This window comes from Grampus griseus, assembly GCF_964374135.1.
Source record: "Grampus griseus genome assembly, chromosome: 21".
NCBI lineage: Eukaryota > Metazoa > Chordata > Mammalia > Artiodactyla > Delphinidae > Grampus > Grampus griseus.
Window position 1 is genome coordinate 33,238,106 of NC_139015.1, and position 14,294 is coordinate 33,252,399.

Consider the following 14,294-nt stretch of genomic DNA (forward strand, 5'->3'; position numbering starts at 1 on the left):
AAATCCGTCTGAAGGCAGAGCCGCTGATGTTTGCTGAAAGAGTGGGCGTGGGTATGAGGACGAGATGGGACAGATCCTTCCAGAGCAAGTGGAAGGACAGAGTTAGCATCGCTGAGATGGGGAAGACAGTGGGAGGGCAGGGCGGGGTGTGGGGGAATGAGAGTCCCACCTGGACAGGTTAAATTCAGACGCCTGGTGGACCTCCAGTTGGACGTGATACCCACTGCGGGGTTCCAGGCTGGAAATAGAAACATGCGAGCTGTCAGTGGATAAATTATGTTGACAGCCCAGAAGCTGGAAGCCATCAATGTATTTAGAAAGGAAAAGCCATGCGTGTGCCAGAGGCAGGGAGGTGAAGAGGGCTTGACTGGAGTAAAGAGGAGGCACACAGACCAGGAGAGGGAGGTGTCCTGGGAGCCACAGAAGCCAAGGTCGGCTGATCCTGAGGATGGTGGGGCAATAGCCCAACTGGAAGAAAATGGGGGTGGAGAGGGAGAATCAGAAATGGCAGGTGACTTCTGTTTTTACAGTTTTTTGAGATGTAGTTGACATACAACAAACTGCTCATCTTTGAAGTGTACAGTTCTGATGCATGTTGACATGTATAAACGTGCGAAACCATCACCACAATCAGGATAGTGAGTTCTCATGACTCTGTAATCCTCTTCCAGTGCCGGCTCTGCTTTCTGTCACTGTAGATTAGCTTGTGTCTTCTAGAATTGCATATGAAAGGAGTCATACACAGTGTACTCTTTTTCTGCCTGGCTTCTTTCATTATTTTGAGATTCATGCATGTTATCAGTATTAATAGTTAATTCTTTTGTTTGTCAGATAGTATTCTGTTGTGTGGATGTGCTGCAATTTATTTATCCATTCACCTAGTGGTCAACGTTTGTTTTTCTGTATTACAAATGAAGCTGCTATAAACATTCTACATCTCTGTGTGGACATATGCTTTTAGTTCTCTTTGGTAAATAAATACCTAAGTGTAAAATGTCTGGGTTATGTGGTAGTTGCATGTTTAATTTTTTAGGAAAATGCGAACCGGTTTCTCACAGCCTGTGGAACATTTCACGTGCTGAACAGGTGTGTGAAGCTCCCATCTGTTTTCATCTTTACCAACACTTGGTACAGCCAGTCTCTCTGACTTTCGGCATTCTAGTGGGAGTAAGTGTATGGATATAACATTGTGGTTTCAATTTGCATTTCCTTAATGACTAATCATGAGTATGTTTTTGTGTGCTTAGTTGCCATTACATATCTTCTTTGGTGAATTACCTTTTCAAATGTAAAATAAAGAATGAATTCTTGCTTACTCTTACGTACTGCTCTGCCTGTGCAATATTCCAAAATAATGTCAGTGTTTTAAGTGGAGGTTGCTTGTACTTCTTTAAAAACAGGCTTTAATTCGTAATGGTAATTCACAAGTGATTATGCGGATTCCAGTGTAATTGGAGAAAATAAACACTGTCTTCCTATATTCTAACAGGTTGCAGCATTGCAAGAGGAGAAAAGTAGTCTGTTGGCAGAGAATCAGGTATTAATGGAAAGGCTGAATCAGTCTGATTCTATAGAAGATCCTAACAGTCCAGCAGGAAGAAGGCATCTGCAGCTCCAGACTCAGTTAGAACAGCTCCAAGAAGAAACATTCCGGTAAGGGACAACTCACTCAGATCTCATTTTTTTAGATTTGGTAATGTCTTTTTTTTATATATAAATTTATTTTATTTATTTTTGGCTGGGTTGGGTCTTCGTTGCTGCGTGCAGGCTTTCTCTAGTTGCGGCGAGCGGGGGCTACTCTTTGTTGCGGTGCACAGGGTAATGTCTTTTAAAGTTAAGAATATAGTGTTAGGACTTTCGGGTAACTGCAGACCAGGGAGGCTGTGCAATTAGCCACTTCCCAAAAGTCTTCCCACACGACATGAAATAACTGCTCATTTAGGAAAATCTATGAATGCTCACCCTCAATATGACTTGCAGACAGAATGCCCCAACTGAACAATAACTGTGAGTGAAAGGAAGGAAGCAAATACCAGCCCACCTCCATCCTGCCAGGCACTCTGAGGCAAGTAAAGGCAGACAGAGAAAAAACTCAGAGACAGAGGAAGAACTAGCGAAGGGGCCTGAGGGTGAGTTGGAGCAGTCGCTGCAAAGATTAAATTCACTCAAAATCGGAAATTACTTTAAAACAAAAAAGGAAATTAGATCACAAACTGCAGGGATAGGAATTCAAAGAAAGTGTATCTTCTTAAAGGACCAAATGCCAAAATAATAAACAGGCACGGAATTTAGAGATTGTTGCCCTTTCCAGAGCACAGTTTAAAGAAACGCAAAATAAAGGCCAGGTGCGTGGGTTATAGAGACAAGCCTATTTAAAGGGCGAGCTGATGTAAAGGGGCAGTCTTCCAGACACATCTTCTGGGAGAGGAAAAGGCCACAAAGAAGGAAGAGGGCCCATTGGCGATTGGATGGTGAAAGGGAAAAGAAGAAAAGGAAAAATTTGGTGTCCTGCAAGACAAAATAGAACCCCAAAGTTGAAGGACTTGGCAGTATGATAAAATATTGTGTTGTGATTTACTAGAAAACATATCCTAGCCTGTTTCTTACCCAACCATAGATTTTCAGTGTCAAAACTGGGAGAAATTAAATATCAATTAGGTTTTTTTTACTTGTGCAGTGACTCAGTCCTTTGTTTCCCCATGAAATGTTTGCATTTTTTTTTTTGGCCTTGACAGGAAAAAATAAACAAATTTTCTTAGTCTTCTCAGAAACCTTAGACAAACAGTCCATCCCCTATGGTCTACACCTGTGGTTCAGAGTGTGATCCGAGGACCCTCTCAGAGAGTCTTCAGGGCCCTCTCTTTTCCAACTGCATTTCTGTGCTTGGCTGGACCTCCTTCATATACCGCAGCCAAAAAACCATCACAGCAGACCAGTGTAGAAACACCTATGGGAACCCAGCTGTCTTCTACTAAACCAGATGATTTGAGTCACAGAATATAAAAAATATTGCCACTCTCCTCATCGTTTTTTAGTTTTAGACAATAGAGTTATTTTTCATAAACAGTATGTTGTCTATATTAACATAATGGGTTTATTACTATTATTTTCAAATGACTGACATCTCATTTATGAGTATTCTTTAAATAATTCCTGAATAAAATAGTAGCAAATTCAATCCAGTACTAAAGTAAGCTTTATCCCAGGATTGTTAACCTGTTGAGTATTATTAAATCTATTACAGTAACTATTAAATGTATTATAACTCCCCCAATTCATAAGGTAAAGGAGAAAGAAAAATATAAAATAAGCTTGGTACATGAAATTCTCAGTAAAGTTAAGAATGAAATGAGGATGAGTATTAATCTATTATTTGACATTTTCCTAGACATTCTAAAAATCCTGGCTTTGCCACTTACTAGCTGTGTAACCTTGGGCATGCCTCCATTTTCTCTACTATAAGATGGTATAATAGTATTATCTACCTTCTAGAATTTTTGTGAGCATTAAATGAGTTAATATATATAAAGTATTTTGAGAATATTGCCTGGCACATAGATGCTATATAAGATTTCGCTGTTATTACTTTTCTAGAAAATGAAATAAGAAAAAGATATGAGATTAAAATATTGGGAAGACAAAAAGTATCAATAAACGATGATTATTTGTAGATAATATGTGTGTCCACCCAGAAAATATAAGAGAATTAACTCAGAAGTTCTTAGAACCAATAAACATTTAACAGGGAGAGGGTAATGTAAGACTGCTGCATAGGTCATAAGTTTTTTTACCAATAACTAGTTAGTATCATCAGGAAAAACTTCCACTTATAAGTATTTAAGTGAAGAATAAAAAAAAAAATTAAGTACAGGCTTCCCTGGTGGCACAGTGGTTGAGAGTCCGCCTGCCGATGCAGGGGACATGAGTTCGTGCCCCGGTCCAGGAAGATCCCACATGCCCTGGAGCGGCTAGGCCCGTGAGCCATGGCTGCTGAGCCTGCGTGTCCGGAGCCTGTGCTCCGCAACGGGAAAGGCCACAACAGTGAGAGGCCCGCGTACCACAAAAAAAAAAAAATTAAGTAATATGAAGGAGTTAGATGACAAAAACTTCTAAGTTATACATAAAACATAATACTGTGTGGAGAGAGAGAACATATTTTTAGGTGTTTTTAATGGAACATTGTAAGAATGCCATTTTTTCTTAACTTATATAATTTGGACTTGATTCCAATTCAAATTTTATGTTCATCTAGAAGTATTAATGAACAAGAGATTCCCAAAATGTTTTGAGAACAAAGTATAATGAGGGAATACTGGCCACACCCAAGTACTAATATACTAATGAAAATAGCTTGGTACCAGTGCAGCAAAATAGACACCAATGACACAAATGAAGATCCAGAAACCAGTCCAAGTATATATAAAAATACGTAATGTGATAAAGATGGCATTTTCTAATCAATAGGGAAAGGTTAAATTATTTGTTAAACAGTTTTGGAATGGTTGGTAGATATTTTGGCAGGAAAAGTTAGATTCCTGTACTACATCATATACCCAAATGAATTCCAGGGAAATTGAAAACGTTAATGTTAAAAATGAAACTGTATAAATACTAACAGAAAACAAAGAATTAGAAGGAAAAAAAAGTTCTAATTGCACATTAGAAGTAGAAACTATACTTATATGGGGAATCTAAAAAGAAATGATACAAATGAACTCATTTACAAACCAGAAACATACTCAAAGACTTAGAGAACTTATGGTTACCAGGGGGAAAGGGTGGGGGGAAGGGATAGTTAGGGAGTTTGGATCAACATGTACACACACTGTCATATTTAAAATGGGTAACCAACAAGGACGTACTTTAGAGCACAGGGAACTCTGCTCAATGTTGTGTAGCAGCCTGGATGAGAGGGCAGTTTGGGGGAGAACGAATACCTATATATGTATGGCTGAGTCATTTGCTCGGCACCTGGAACCATCACAACATTGATAACTGGCTATACCCCAACATAAAATAAAAAGTTAAAAAAAATTAAAAGAAGTAGAAACTATGAAGTGTAAGATTCATCAATTGAATTACATAAAAATTAAGAATTTCTGTACATTAAATACTTACATAAATAAAATTAAAAGTAAATAGGGCTTCCCTGGTGGCGCAGTGGTTGAGAGTCCGCCTGCCAACGCAGGGGTCACAAGTTCGTGCCCCGGTCTGGGAAGATCCCACATGCCGTGGAGCGGCTGGGCCCATGAGCCATGGCCGCTGAGCCTGCGTGTCCGGAGCCTGTGCTCCGCAACGGGAGAGGCCACAACGAGAGGCCTGCGTACCGCAAAAAAAAAAAGTAAATAATCAATGATAAATATTTGTGACATGAGAAAGAATCTTTTAAATCCAAAGGAAGGATGTATGTTAAACAAAACAAATTAATGTAAATTAGGAACAATATTATCCATATTTTGGGGGGAAAAGATCTATGAATAGAAATCAGACTGGAAGTTATACTCCAAAAATGTTAACAGTAGGTATCTGTCTAGAGCAATGCATAATTTTTATCTTCTTTGCTTTTCTGCATCTTGTGAATTTTCAAAAGGAATATGTGTTAATTTCATCATTGAAAATAAAACTTTAAATAAATTATAGCTGCTATATTTTGGCGTCTAACTTTCTGAGTAGAGGAATGGCGATCCGTTGTTACCTTTCTGCAAGTCTTGGAGCAGTAGAATCCGTTTCCAGGATAGTTAAAACTTGGAAATACAGTGTATGGTCACAAAAGTAGGAGACAAATCCAAGAAGAATTTATTTTCATGTTTTTTACTTACTTTTCCTGTTCTAAGGAGAATTATTAGACAGTAAATAGTGCTTTCTTGGTCTGTTTTGTTTCGGTTACAGACTTGAAGCAGCCAAAGATGACTATCGAATACGCTGTGAAGAGTTACAAAAGGAGATGTCTGAACTTCGGCAGCAGAACGATGAACTGACCACTTTGGCAGATGACGCTCAGTCTCTAAAAGATGAAATAGACGTTCTTAGGTAGACAACCTTCCCATCTTTGTAGAATCTCACACCTGTGATCCCCCAGAACAGTTCTGCCACCGATTTTACAAACTCTAGGGTCTTTGAGCACAGGAAGATGGGTTCAGATCCCAGTGCTGCCGTTTAGTCAACCTCTATGGAACCATTTTCTCATCTGTAAGATGGAAATAACACACATACCTACCTCAGACTGACATGTGGAATTAAGTGAGGTGATATTTGTAAGCACTTGGAACAGTATCTGGCAAATAAGTGCTGTATATAAATGTTTGTTAAATAGAAATTAACCTCTGGCCACCACTTCATACTTGCGTAGCTCTGAGCTTTTCTCATTACTACTCCTGTTCTTTAATTTTGCGTCCTTCAGTCACTTGGTCTTCCTCTTTCTCGGATACCGTCACACCCACACACATGGCTCATTTCCTTGCTGGACTCAACTGTTCTCTCACTGGGCACCTCACTCCCTGCCACCTTGTTTCTGCACCATTCTGCTTGTGTAATCTATCCTCTGTTGGATCATTCCAACCATCTATGTTTTATGCGTTTGCTCTTTGAATGCTGAGAACAAACAGGGAAAATCACAGTGAGGTAGTTTTGTCCTACTGCAGACTAGTGATCTTACTCTCCACTGGTCCCCTCCCACTGGTCCACCGCTCTACTGCCCATCCGTATGGACCCCTCCCACTGGTCCACCGCTCTACTGCCCATCCGTGTGGGCTCCTCCCACTCTTCCACCATTCTACTGCCCATCCGTGTGGGCTCCTAGCACTGGTCCACTGTTCTACTGCTCATCCGTAGATTGCTCTGTCTCCCGTTTCTCTCATAGCTGCTATGTATTTTCATAACTCTTCTCACCTGACTGACCCCACCACACCTCTCCTGTGCTTCAGTCTCAGTAGATGACATTGTCTCCTGCACTGAGGAACGAGGCCATGACCTATGGACCCTCCATGTGCTGTTTCTCCTGCATTCGCGCCCATCTTTTCTCTTTTGCTTCTAGAGTGCAGACCTGTTACTCGTCCTCCTGTCCAGTGCTATCCTTCAATGCTCTGGGTCTCAACCCTTCTTGCTTCTGCAAGGACTGTGCTACATCAGTTGTCATTTCCCTTCACATTTGAATCTGCCTCCTTAGCATACATTTATATGTTTCTATCCCTCTTATCTTAGAAAAAGTGAGAGACCTATTATTCTCTCCTTCCCTCCAGAACAAATTTAGATTACACAAGGTAAAGTTTACATTCTTTCCTTAACCCACTAAAATTCACCACTGCCTGCCCCACTGCTCCACCAAAACAGCTGTTCCTCTGGTCACTAATAACAGCCTAATTGCCAAATTATTTGGACAGTGTACAATTCATTTTGCTTTTGTGCTACATGTGACTCTGTTGGCTACCCCCTCCTACTTGCATTCCTTAAATTTTATAATGTTGTCTATTATAAATTTTGCTGTAATTTTGGTCATACTTTTGAACCTGCACAAAAAACTAAGCTGGACTCACCTTTGGTCTTATAATTTCATTAGAACGTGTTACTTCCTGGCAATCCGCTTGGTTTAGCACTGCCTACAGCAGCTTACCATTGCGGATGTGTGTGTGATTTCTGGTTTCCCATCTCATTCTAGACATTCTTCTGATAAAGTGTCTAAACTAGAAGGCCAAGTGGAATCATATAAAAAGAAGCTAGAAGATCTTGGTGATTTGAGGCGTCAGGTTAAACTCTTAGAAGAGAAGAATACTATGTATATGCAGAACACAGTTAGCCTAGAGGAGGAGCTGAGAAAAGCCAACGCGGCTCGAAGTCAACTCGAGACGTATAAGAGACAGGTAAGGAGAGCAGCACAATTTCTTAACGCCGTTTCCAGCTGAGCTCTCCAGTGTAATGCTGGCTTATCAGAGTCCACTGACTTGTTTTCATGGTATTCGGTTTTTCACCTATGAAACTTAGTTCTTATCCAGGGCTTATTGGTTGGTCTCTATAGCAGATCCTTTTATTATTTATTATTTTTAATTTATTGTGTAATACTTGAGAAATACACAAAAGTAAAAAAATAATACAATAAATATCCATGCTTAATAAACAAAACACCCTCCCCCTCCTCATCGCAGTAACCACTAGCCTATTTTGTGGGTTTTGTGCCTACGCATCTCTTTATTCTTCCCTGTACATACACACACACATACATATATGTGTGTGTGTATCCCTAAAAACTTATAACACTTTTGACATTTCAAAACTTTATATAATGATATAGTGAAAGTTCTCTTCTGCGATTTGCTTTTGCTCAGTGGTATTTGTGAGATTTGTTTTGTTGATCGTTGTAGCTTTATCCCATTCACTTGTACCAATCTGTAGTATCCTGTTGAGTGACAATACCACATTTATCCATTTTTCTGGAGAAGGACATATAGGATGTTTTGTCTTTTTCTTTAATATTGCAAGAAAGGCCACTGTGAATAGTACTGAACATGTCCTCTTCGATACATGTGTGGAAGTTTTACAACTATGTGGAATATCTTCCTTAGAGAGTCTTCATTTAATTAGATATTGCCAAATGTCCTCCACTGTGATTTTATTACCAGCAGGCAGTTTGTATGAATTCTTGTTGCTCCACATCATCACCAACACATAGTATTATCAGACTTGAAATTTTGCCAGTTGAAGGATGGATTTGAAATGATGTCTCCTTATGATTATACTTTGCATTACCCTAATTGCAAATATATTTACTGATCACATTTCTTTTGTGAACTGCCTATTTTTATCTTTTATTCATTTTTAAAGTTGGATTATTTCTTTTATTGATTCTAAAAGTTCTTTATTTGTTCCTGGTATTAATCTTTTGTCACATGTTGCCTTTATTTCCTAGCAGTCTGTGACCTGTCCTTTTACTTTTATTGAGATTGATAATTTTAACATGATGAACTTTAAATACCTTTTTCTTTATGATTTGTGCTTTTTATAAAAAAATTTTATTGGAGTATAGTTGATTTACAGTGTTTTGTTAGTTTCAGGTGTATGATTTGTGCTTTTTATGTCTCAGTTAAGAAGTCATTTCCTATATAAAGATGTAACACTAATCTCTGTTTTCTTTACAGAGGTTTAAAGTTTGTTTTGTACATTTAGGTCTTTAATCCACAAGAAATTGATTTTCATATAGGGTGTGAGGTAGGGATCCATTTGATATTTTTCGTCTTTGTGGACAACCAGTCAACCTAGCAGCTTTTATTTAATAATCAGTCTCTTCTGCGGTGCCCTACAATTCTATCTTATCATATATCTAAAGTTACCATGTTATATGTGGGTTTGTTTATGGCGATCTCTTCTGTTTCATTGGTCTGTTTGTCTACTCTAACACCAAAACACTCTCTTATCATCTATAGATCTTTAGTAATTTTGATATTTGGGTAGTACAGATACCCGCACCCTGTTCTTTTTCAAAATTGTTTGTCTATTCTTGGACCTTTCCGTTCCCTTTAAACCCCAAATCTTTGGAAATTGGAATTACATTGAATCTGTTGATCAGTTTAGGGAGAATTGACATCTTTATGACAGTAAATGTTCCTATCAATGAATATAGTATCTTTCCATTTATTTAGATCTTCAGTGTCTTTCAATTAAGTTTTATAATTTTCTTATAAATATCATGCACATATTATATTATAGTTACTCTTAGTACTTTATGTATTTGGTTGCTTTTGTAAATGCAGTTAGAAAAAGAAAAGATACCATTTTCAATGTGTTGCTCATTTATGTGATTAAATTGGTTTTTATATGTTGATTTTACAATCTTGCCAAATTCCCATATTATTTCTGTTTTTTGTTTTTTTTTTTTTGCGGTACGAAGGCCTCTCACTGTTGTGGCCTCTCCCGTTGTGGAGCACAGGCTCCAGACGCGCAGGCTCAGCGGCCATGGCTCACGGGTGCAGCCGCTCCGCGGCATGTGGGATCTTCCCGGACCGGGGCACGAACCCGTGTCCTCTGCATCGGCAGGCGGACTCTCAACCACTGCGCCACCAGGGAAGCCCACCCATATTATTTCTAATAATGTCTATTAGTTCTTTTGGCAGAAGTCATATTTTGTACAAATAAAAGCCATTTTGTTTCTTTCTATGGCATACCCTTTTTTTCTTCTTAATCAACATGGCTGACCTTTAGTACAGCCTTTAATAGAAGCAATAATAATAGGCAACCATTTCTTGTTGATTTCATACACAGTGCTTTAAATGTTTTACCAGTATATTGTAAGGATTGCTATAGGTTTTGTAGCCACCTTTCATCAGGATAACAAAATTTCATTGTATTCCTAATTTGCACAGGTGTTTATCTTAAATGGATGTTGAATTTAATCAGCTACACCTATTGAGAGACTCCTATGCTGCTGCTTCTTTCTATTAATCTGATGAATTATATTAATGGATTTCTATGTTTAAAGCATCCTTGCATTCCTGAGATAAACTTAGTTTAGTCATAGCAGATTTATTTGTGGTTTCACATAGTTAAATTTGCTTTGTTCATTTTACTTGGAATATTTTGCCTCTATGATTTGTCTACTTAAAGTTTTCTATCTCGTGCTTTCCTTGTCTTCTGATTTTGGCATCAAAATTGTACTAGCTTACGGGCTTCCCTGGTGGCGCAGTGGTTGAGAGTCCACCTACCGATGCAGGGGACACGGGTTCGTGCCCTGGTCTGGGAAGAGCCCACATGCCGCAGAGCGGCTGGGCCCATGAGCCATGGCCGCTGAGCCTGCGCGTCCAGAGCCTGTGTTTCGCAATGGGAGAGGCCACAACAGTGAGAGGCCCGCGTACCGCAAAAAAAAAAAAAAAAAAATTGTACTAGCTTAATATAATAAATTAGAGAAGTTTTAGTAGAGCAACCCTGTACACCATGAATGTCTGGCAAGTTTTTTTTGGTGAATACATTTTTTCCCAACATTTCATTATGAAAATTTTCAACATATAACAAAGTTGGACTGAGAAATTACCAAAAATAAATGTAGCCCAAAGAAACTATAAATGTGATTAAAGGGTATAAAATTAAAATAAGAAATGATTTAATTAGAGTTCCAGAGGAAAGAATGGAAAGAATTGTAGGACATTATTTGAAGGAAAGAATGGCTGAATATTTTTCAGAATTGATGAAGGACATCAGATTTAGTATTAACAGTGAATTACAAACAGAATAAATAAAAAAGAAATCTGCACTTACAATTATTGTAGTGTAATACACTAATTCTCTATCTGTTTCTGATCTGGAGCTTAATATATTTTATTTTTCAGTATAATATTTTTCTTTCTGCAGTTTCTCTTTGGGTGCTCTTTCAAACCTGCTTGATCATATTGGTGGTCTTTTATTCCTTTTATAATTTAGATTTCTTTATTTAAAAGTATTAAACCTAGTATTTTATGTCTGGTAACTCCAATTTGAAATCCTTAGAGGTCTTATTCTACTATTTTATTGTTGTTAGTGCTGTTAATGTTTTTCTGCTGACTGTTGTTCATAGTGTATTATTTCTTTAAGACTTTTGTAATTTTAGATTTTGCTCTGTCATTTGGCTCATCTTTACCTTTGGGAATACTGGGGACCTGGTTGAGGTTGTGTTCCTCCAGACAATGTATGTTTTTCTTATGCCAGATTTTCCACAGCATTACCAATCAGGACGACTTTAAATTAATTGCTTGCCTTAGGATTTGCCAGACAAGGCATGTGGTAAAAATTCAAGCATAAATCCATGCATTTGCAGGCTGTGGTTACACATTTTCAAGTTACACTTTTTAAAGCCCAGAACACTCACTTTAAGATGGGCAGGTTTCCTTATTGATTTTGCCAGCTGATGGATTTTTTTTTCCTAACCTACCTGTTTACTGACTCACCACCTTTTATTAGAGTCCGAGGTAGTTTAACAGCAGCCTGTCTCCCGATAGTTTTAAAGGCCTGGGTTCCTGGTATTGCCAGGTGGCATCTCACACTGCCCATAGCATCCTCACAAACTTCCTGCTCCACTTTTAACCCCTGAGGATTTCCCTTACTTTGTTATAAGCCTAGCGAGGCAGTTGTATTCTTTTCCCCTAGCATTTCTTTTGCTTCATGCTAAAAGGGTTCCCAGACTGCAGTTTCCTGTGTTACAGGAAGTGGAAGTCCTGTAGGTTTTCATAGTTTTGAACATTTGTTCCTCTGGATGATCTGGTTTTAGAACCCATAGAATCTGGGCAGATTTTTGTACCTGGTTCTCTCCATTGGGTTAGGCTCCCGTATCATGTGTATTTTTTTGAGTATTTTTTGGGGAGAGACTTTTCGTAGATCTGTAGACTTTTCATAGATCTGTAGAGAGACTTTTCATAGATCTGTAGAGACTTTTCATAGATCTGTAGAAAATAATAATAATTTCTAATGTTTCAAATTATAAAAATTAATGGTACCTTTCTATACAGGTAGTAGAACTGCAAAATAGATTATCTGAAGAATCGAAGAAAGCAGATAAATTAGATTTTGAATATAAGCGGCTAAAAGAAAAAGTTGACAGTCTTCAAAAAGAAAAGGATGTGAGTATATATATTAGGTATTTTGGTTTTGAGCAGTGCTGAGGTTAAGAAAATGATATTTAATTCATGTTTTGCCTACATTAATTTCTGCTTCTATTTATAAATTTGAAAATTTGAGATCTTTTTTTTAATTATAAAAGATTTACATTTGTGTTTCAGAAATAGATCTAAAATAAAAGATTGCTATTCTAATTTCTTTTTAATATATTTAACTTTTCTACCACTGTTGCTTCTTTTCCTTTGTCTTACTTGTGAATTTCTAGAAATTTATGTAGCTTTTCTGTTTTCTATATGAAGACACAATTCTTTTTGTTGTTCAGGATATTTTGAAGCTTTTTAAAATATTTTTACTTTGTCGTGATTTATGAATATACATGATTTATGAATATTTCAGCATATTTTGAAGCTTTTTAAAATACTTTTACTTTGTCATGACTTGTGTTGTTTGATCTTTTATGTTTCATGAAAAGAAAGTTATTTACATAATAAGGTACTCATTGTTAAAGATGGAGTAGGTGGTTTTGTTTCTTATGATTAACTGATAGGATCCTGCCTTGCTCGTAGTAGATACTCAATATTGTTAAACGGGAAAAAAATCGTGTAATCGTTTCCTTCTGTGATCTTTCTGTAGAAGGTCAAAAAGTGTAACATGTCCATGTTCACCACTGTTTATCATTCTATTAGGTAAGGCAAAGACCACTGATGAGTAAACTCGTAAAGCTTGAAGCTAACTTTCCTCATTCTTAATGTCCCTCCAGAGGTTAAGAACAGAAAGGGATTCTCTGAAGGAAACCATCGAAGAGCTTCGTTGTGTTCAGGCTCAAGAAGGGCAACTCACAACTCAAGGTAGCAACATTTCAGTAGCCCAAGCAAGGTTACTTATTTCTGATAGTATCAGGAAAAATATTAGATTCATTTTAAGATGATTGCGCCAAAGACGAGAACTTGAATTTGGTAAAGAGGCCATGAGATTGATACAGATTTTGAACTGTTACCCAGATTTTATGACTGTAGTTACGGGACTGGATTTACTTGCCTACTTTTTAATTTTAATTAAATTTAAATGTTTGGGTTTTATGAAATCAAAAGCATAAACATTTGTTAAATCATCTCTGTTAATAATACACCTGAAAAGTTTTTAGTGACCTCTTTAGAAGTGTATCAGACTTTATACATCAGTGATTTTTCTCGGCTGAGATGTGAGGTGGGTATCAATTCACTAAGGGACTTAACATCCAAAGTAGAAACCTTCTCCTTCTCACAGGAAAGGAGCAGCACTTAGCTGAGGGTTTACCTTCTACCACTCGAGGGATGCAGGACCTGGTTGCTGACTTACAGAGCTTCACCCTCTGTTCACTCCCACTCCAACAAAAGCCTCCTTTTCCCCTCCTCACTGCTTCTACCAAACCTGCTCATCTGCTCCATCCACCTTCAGCCCCCTCTGTAGTCTCTGCTGATCGTCTACTGATCACCACCTTTTCCAGCTCACCCAGCCTGCATACCAGCCATTTCAACTGTGTTCTCATCACCACTGTCTTTCCTTATCCTCTTGACTTATTTCAAGCCCTAATTAGTTTTATTCTGTACTCCAGATTACCAAGGCCAGCTAAAAAAAATTATGTATCTTTCTGGTTTTTTCCTTTTCTTTCTTGTTTACTGAGGTATAATTGACATATAATATTATACTCTTAGTTTCACATGTACAATATGATTCGATATTTG

General features: G+C 37.8%; 1 protein-coding gene across 1 annotated transcript in view; it reads left to right on the forward strand.

Annotated features, from left to right (window-relative positions):
* Nucleotides 1-14,294, forward strand: part of HOOK3 (hook microtubule tethering protein 3) — a 93,658-nt gene that overhangs the window by 50,531 nt on the left and 28,833 nt on the right. The window contains exons 9-13 of the mRNA XM_082680324.1: nt 1,490-1,653; nt 5,890-6,030; nt 7,655-7,856; nt 12,462-12,572; nt 13,331-13,418. Of these exons, the coding sequence (XP_082536450.1) occupies nt 1,490-1,653; nt 5,890-6,030; nt 7,655-7,856; nt 12,462-12,572; nt 13,331-13,418 (706 nt within the window). The remainder of the gene's footprint in view (nt 1-1,489; nt 1,654-5,889; nt 6,031-7,654; nt 7,857-12,461; nt 12,573-13,330; nt 13,419-14,294) is intronic.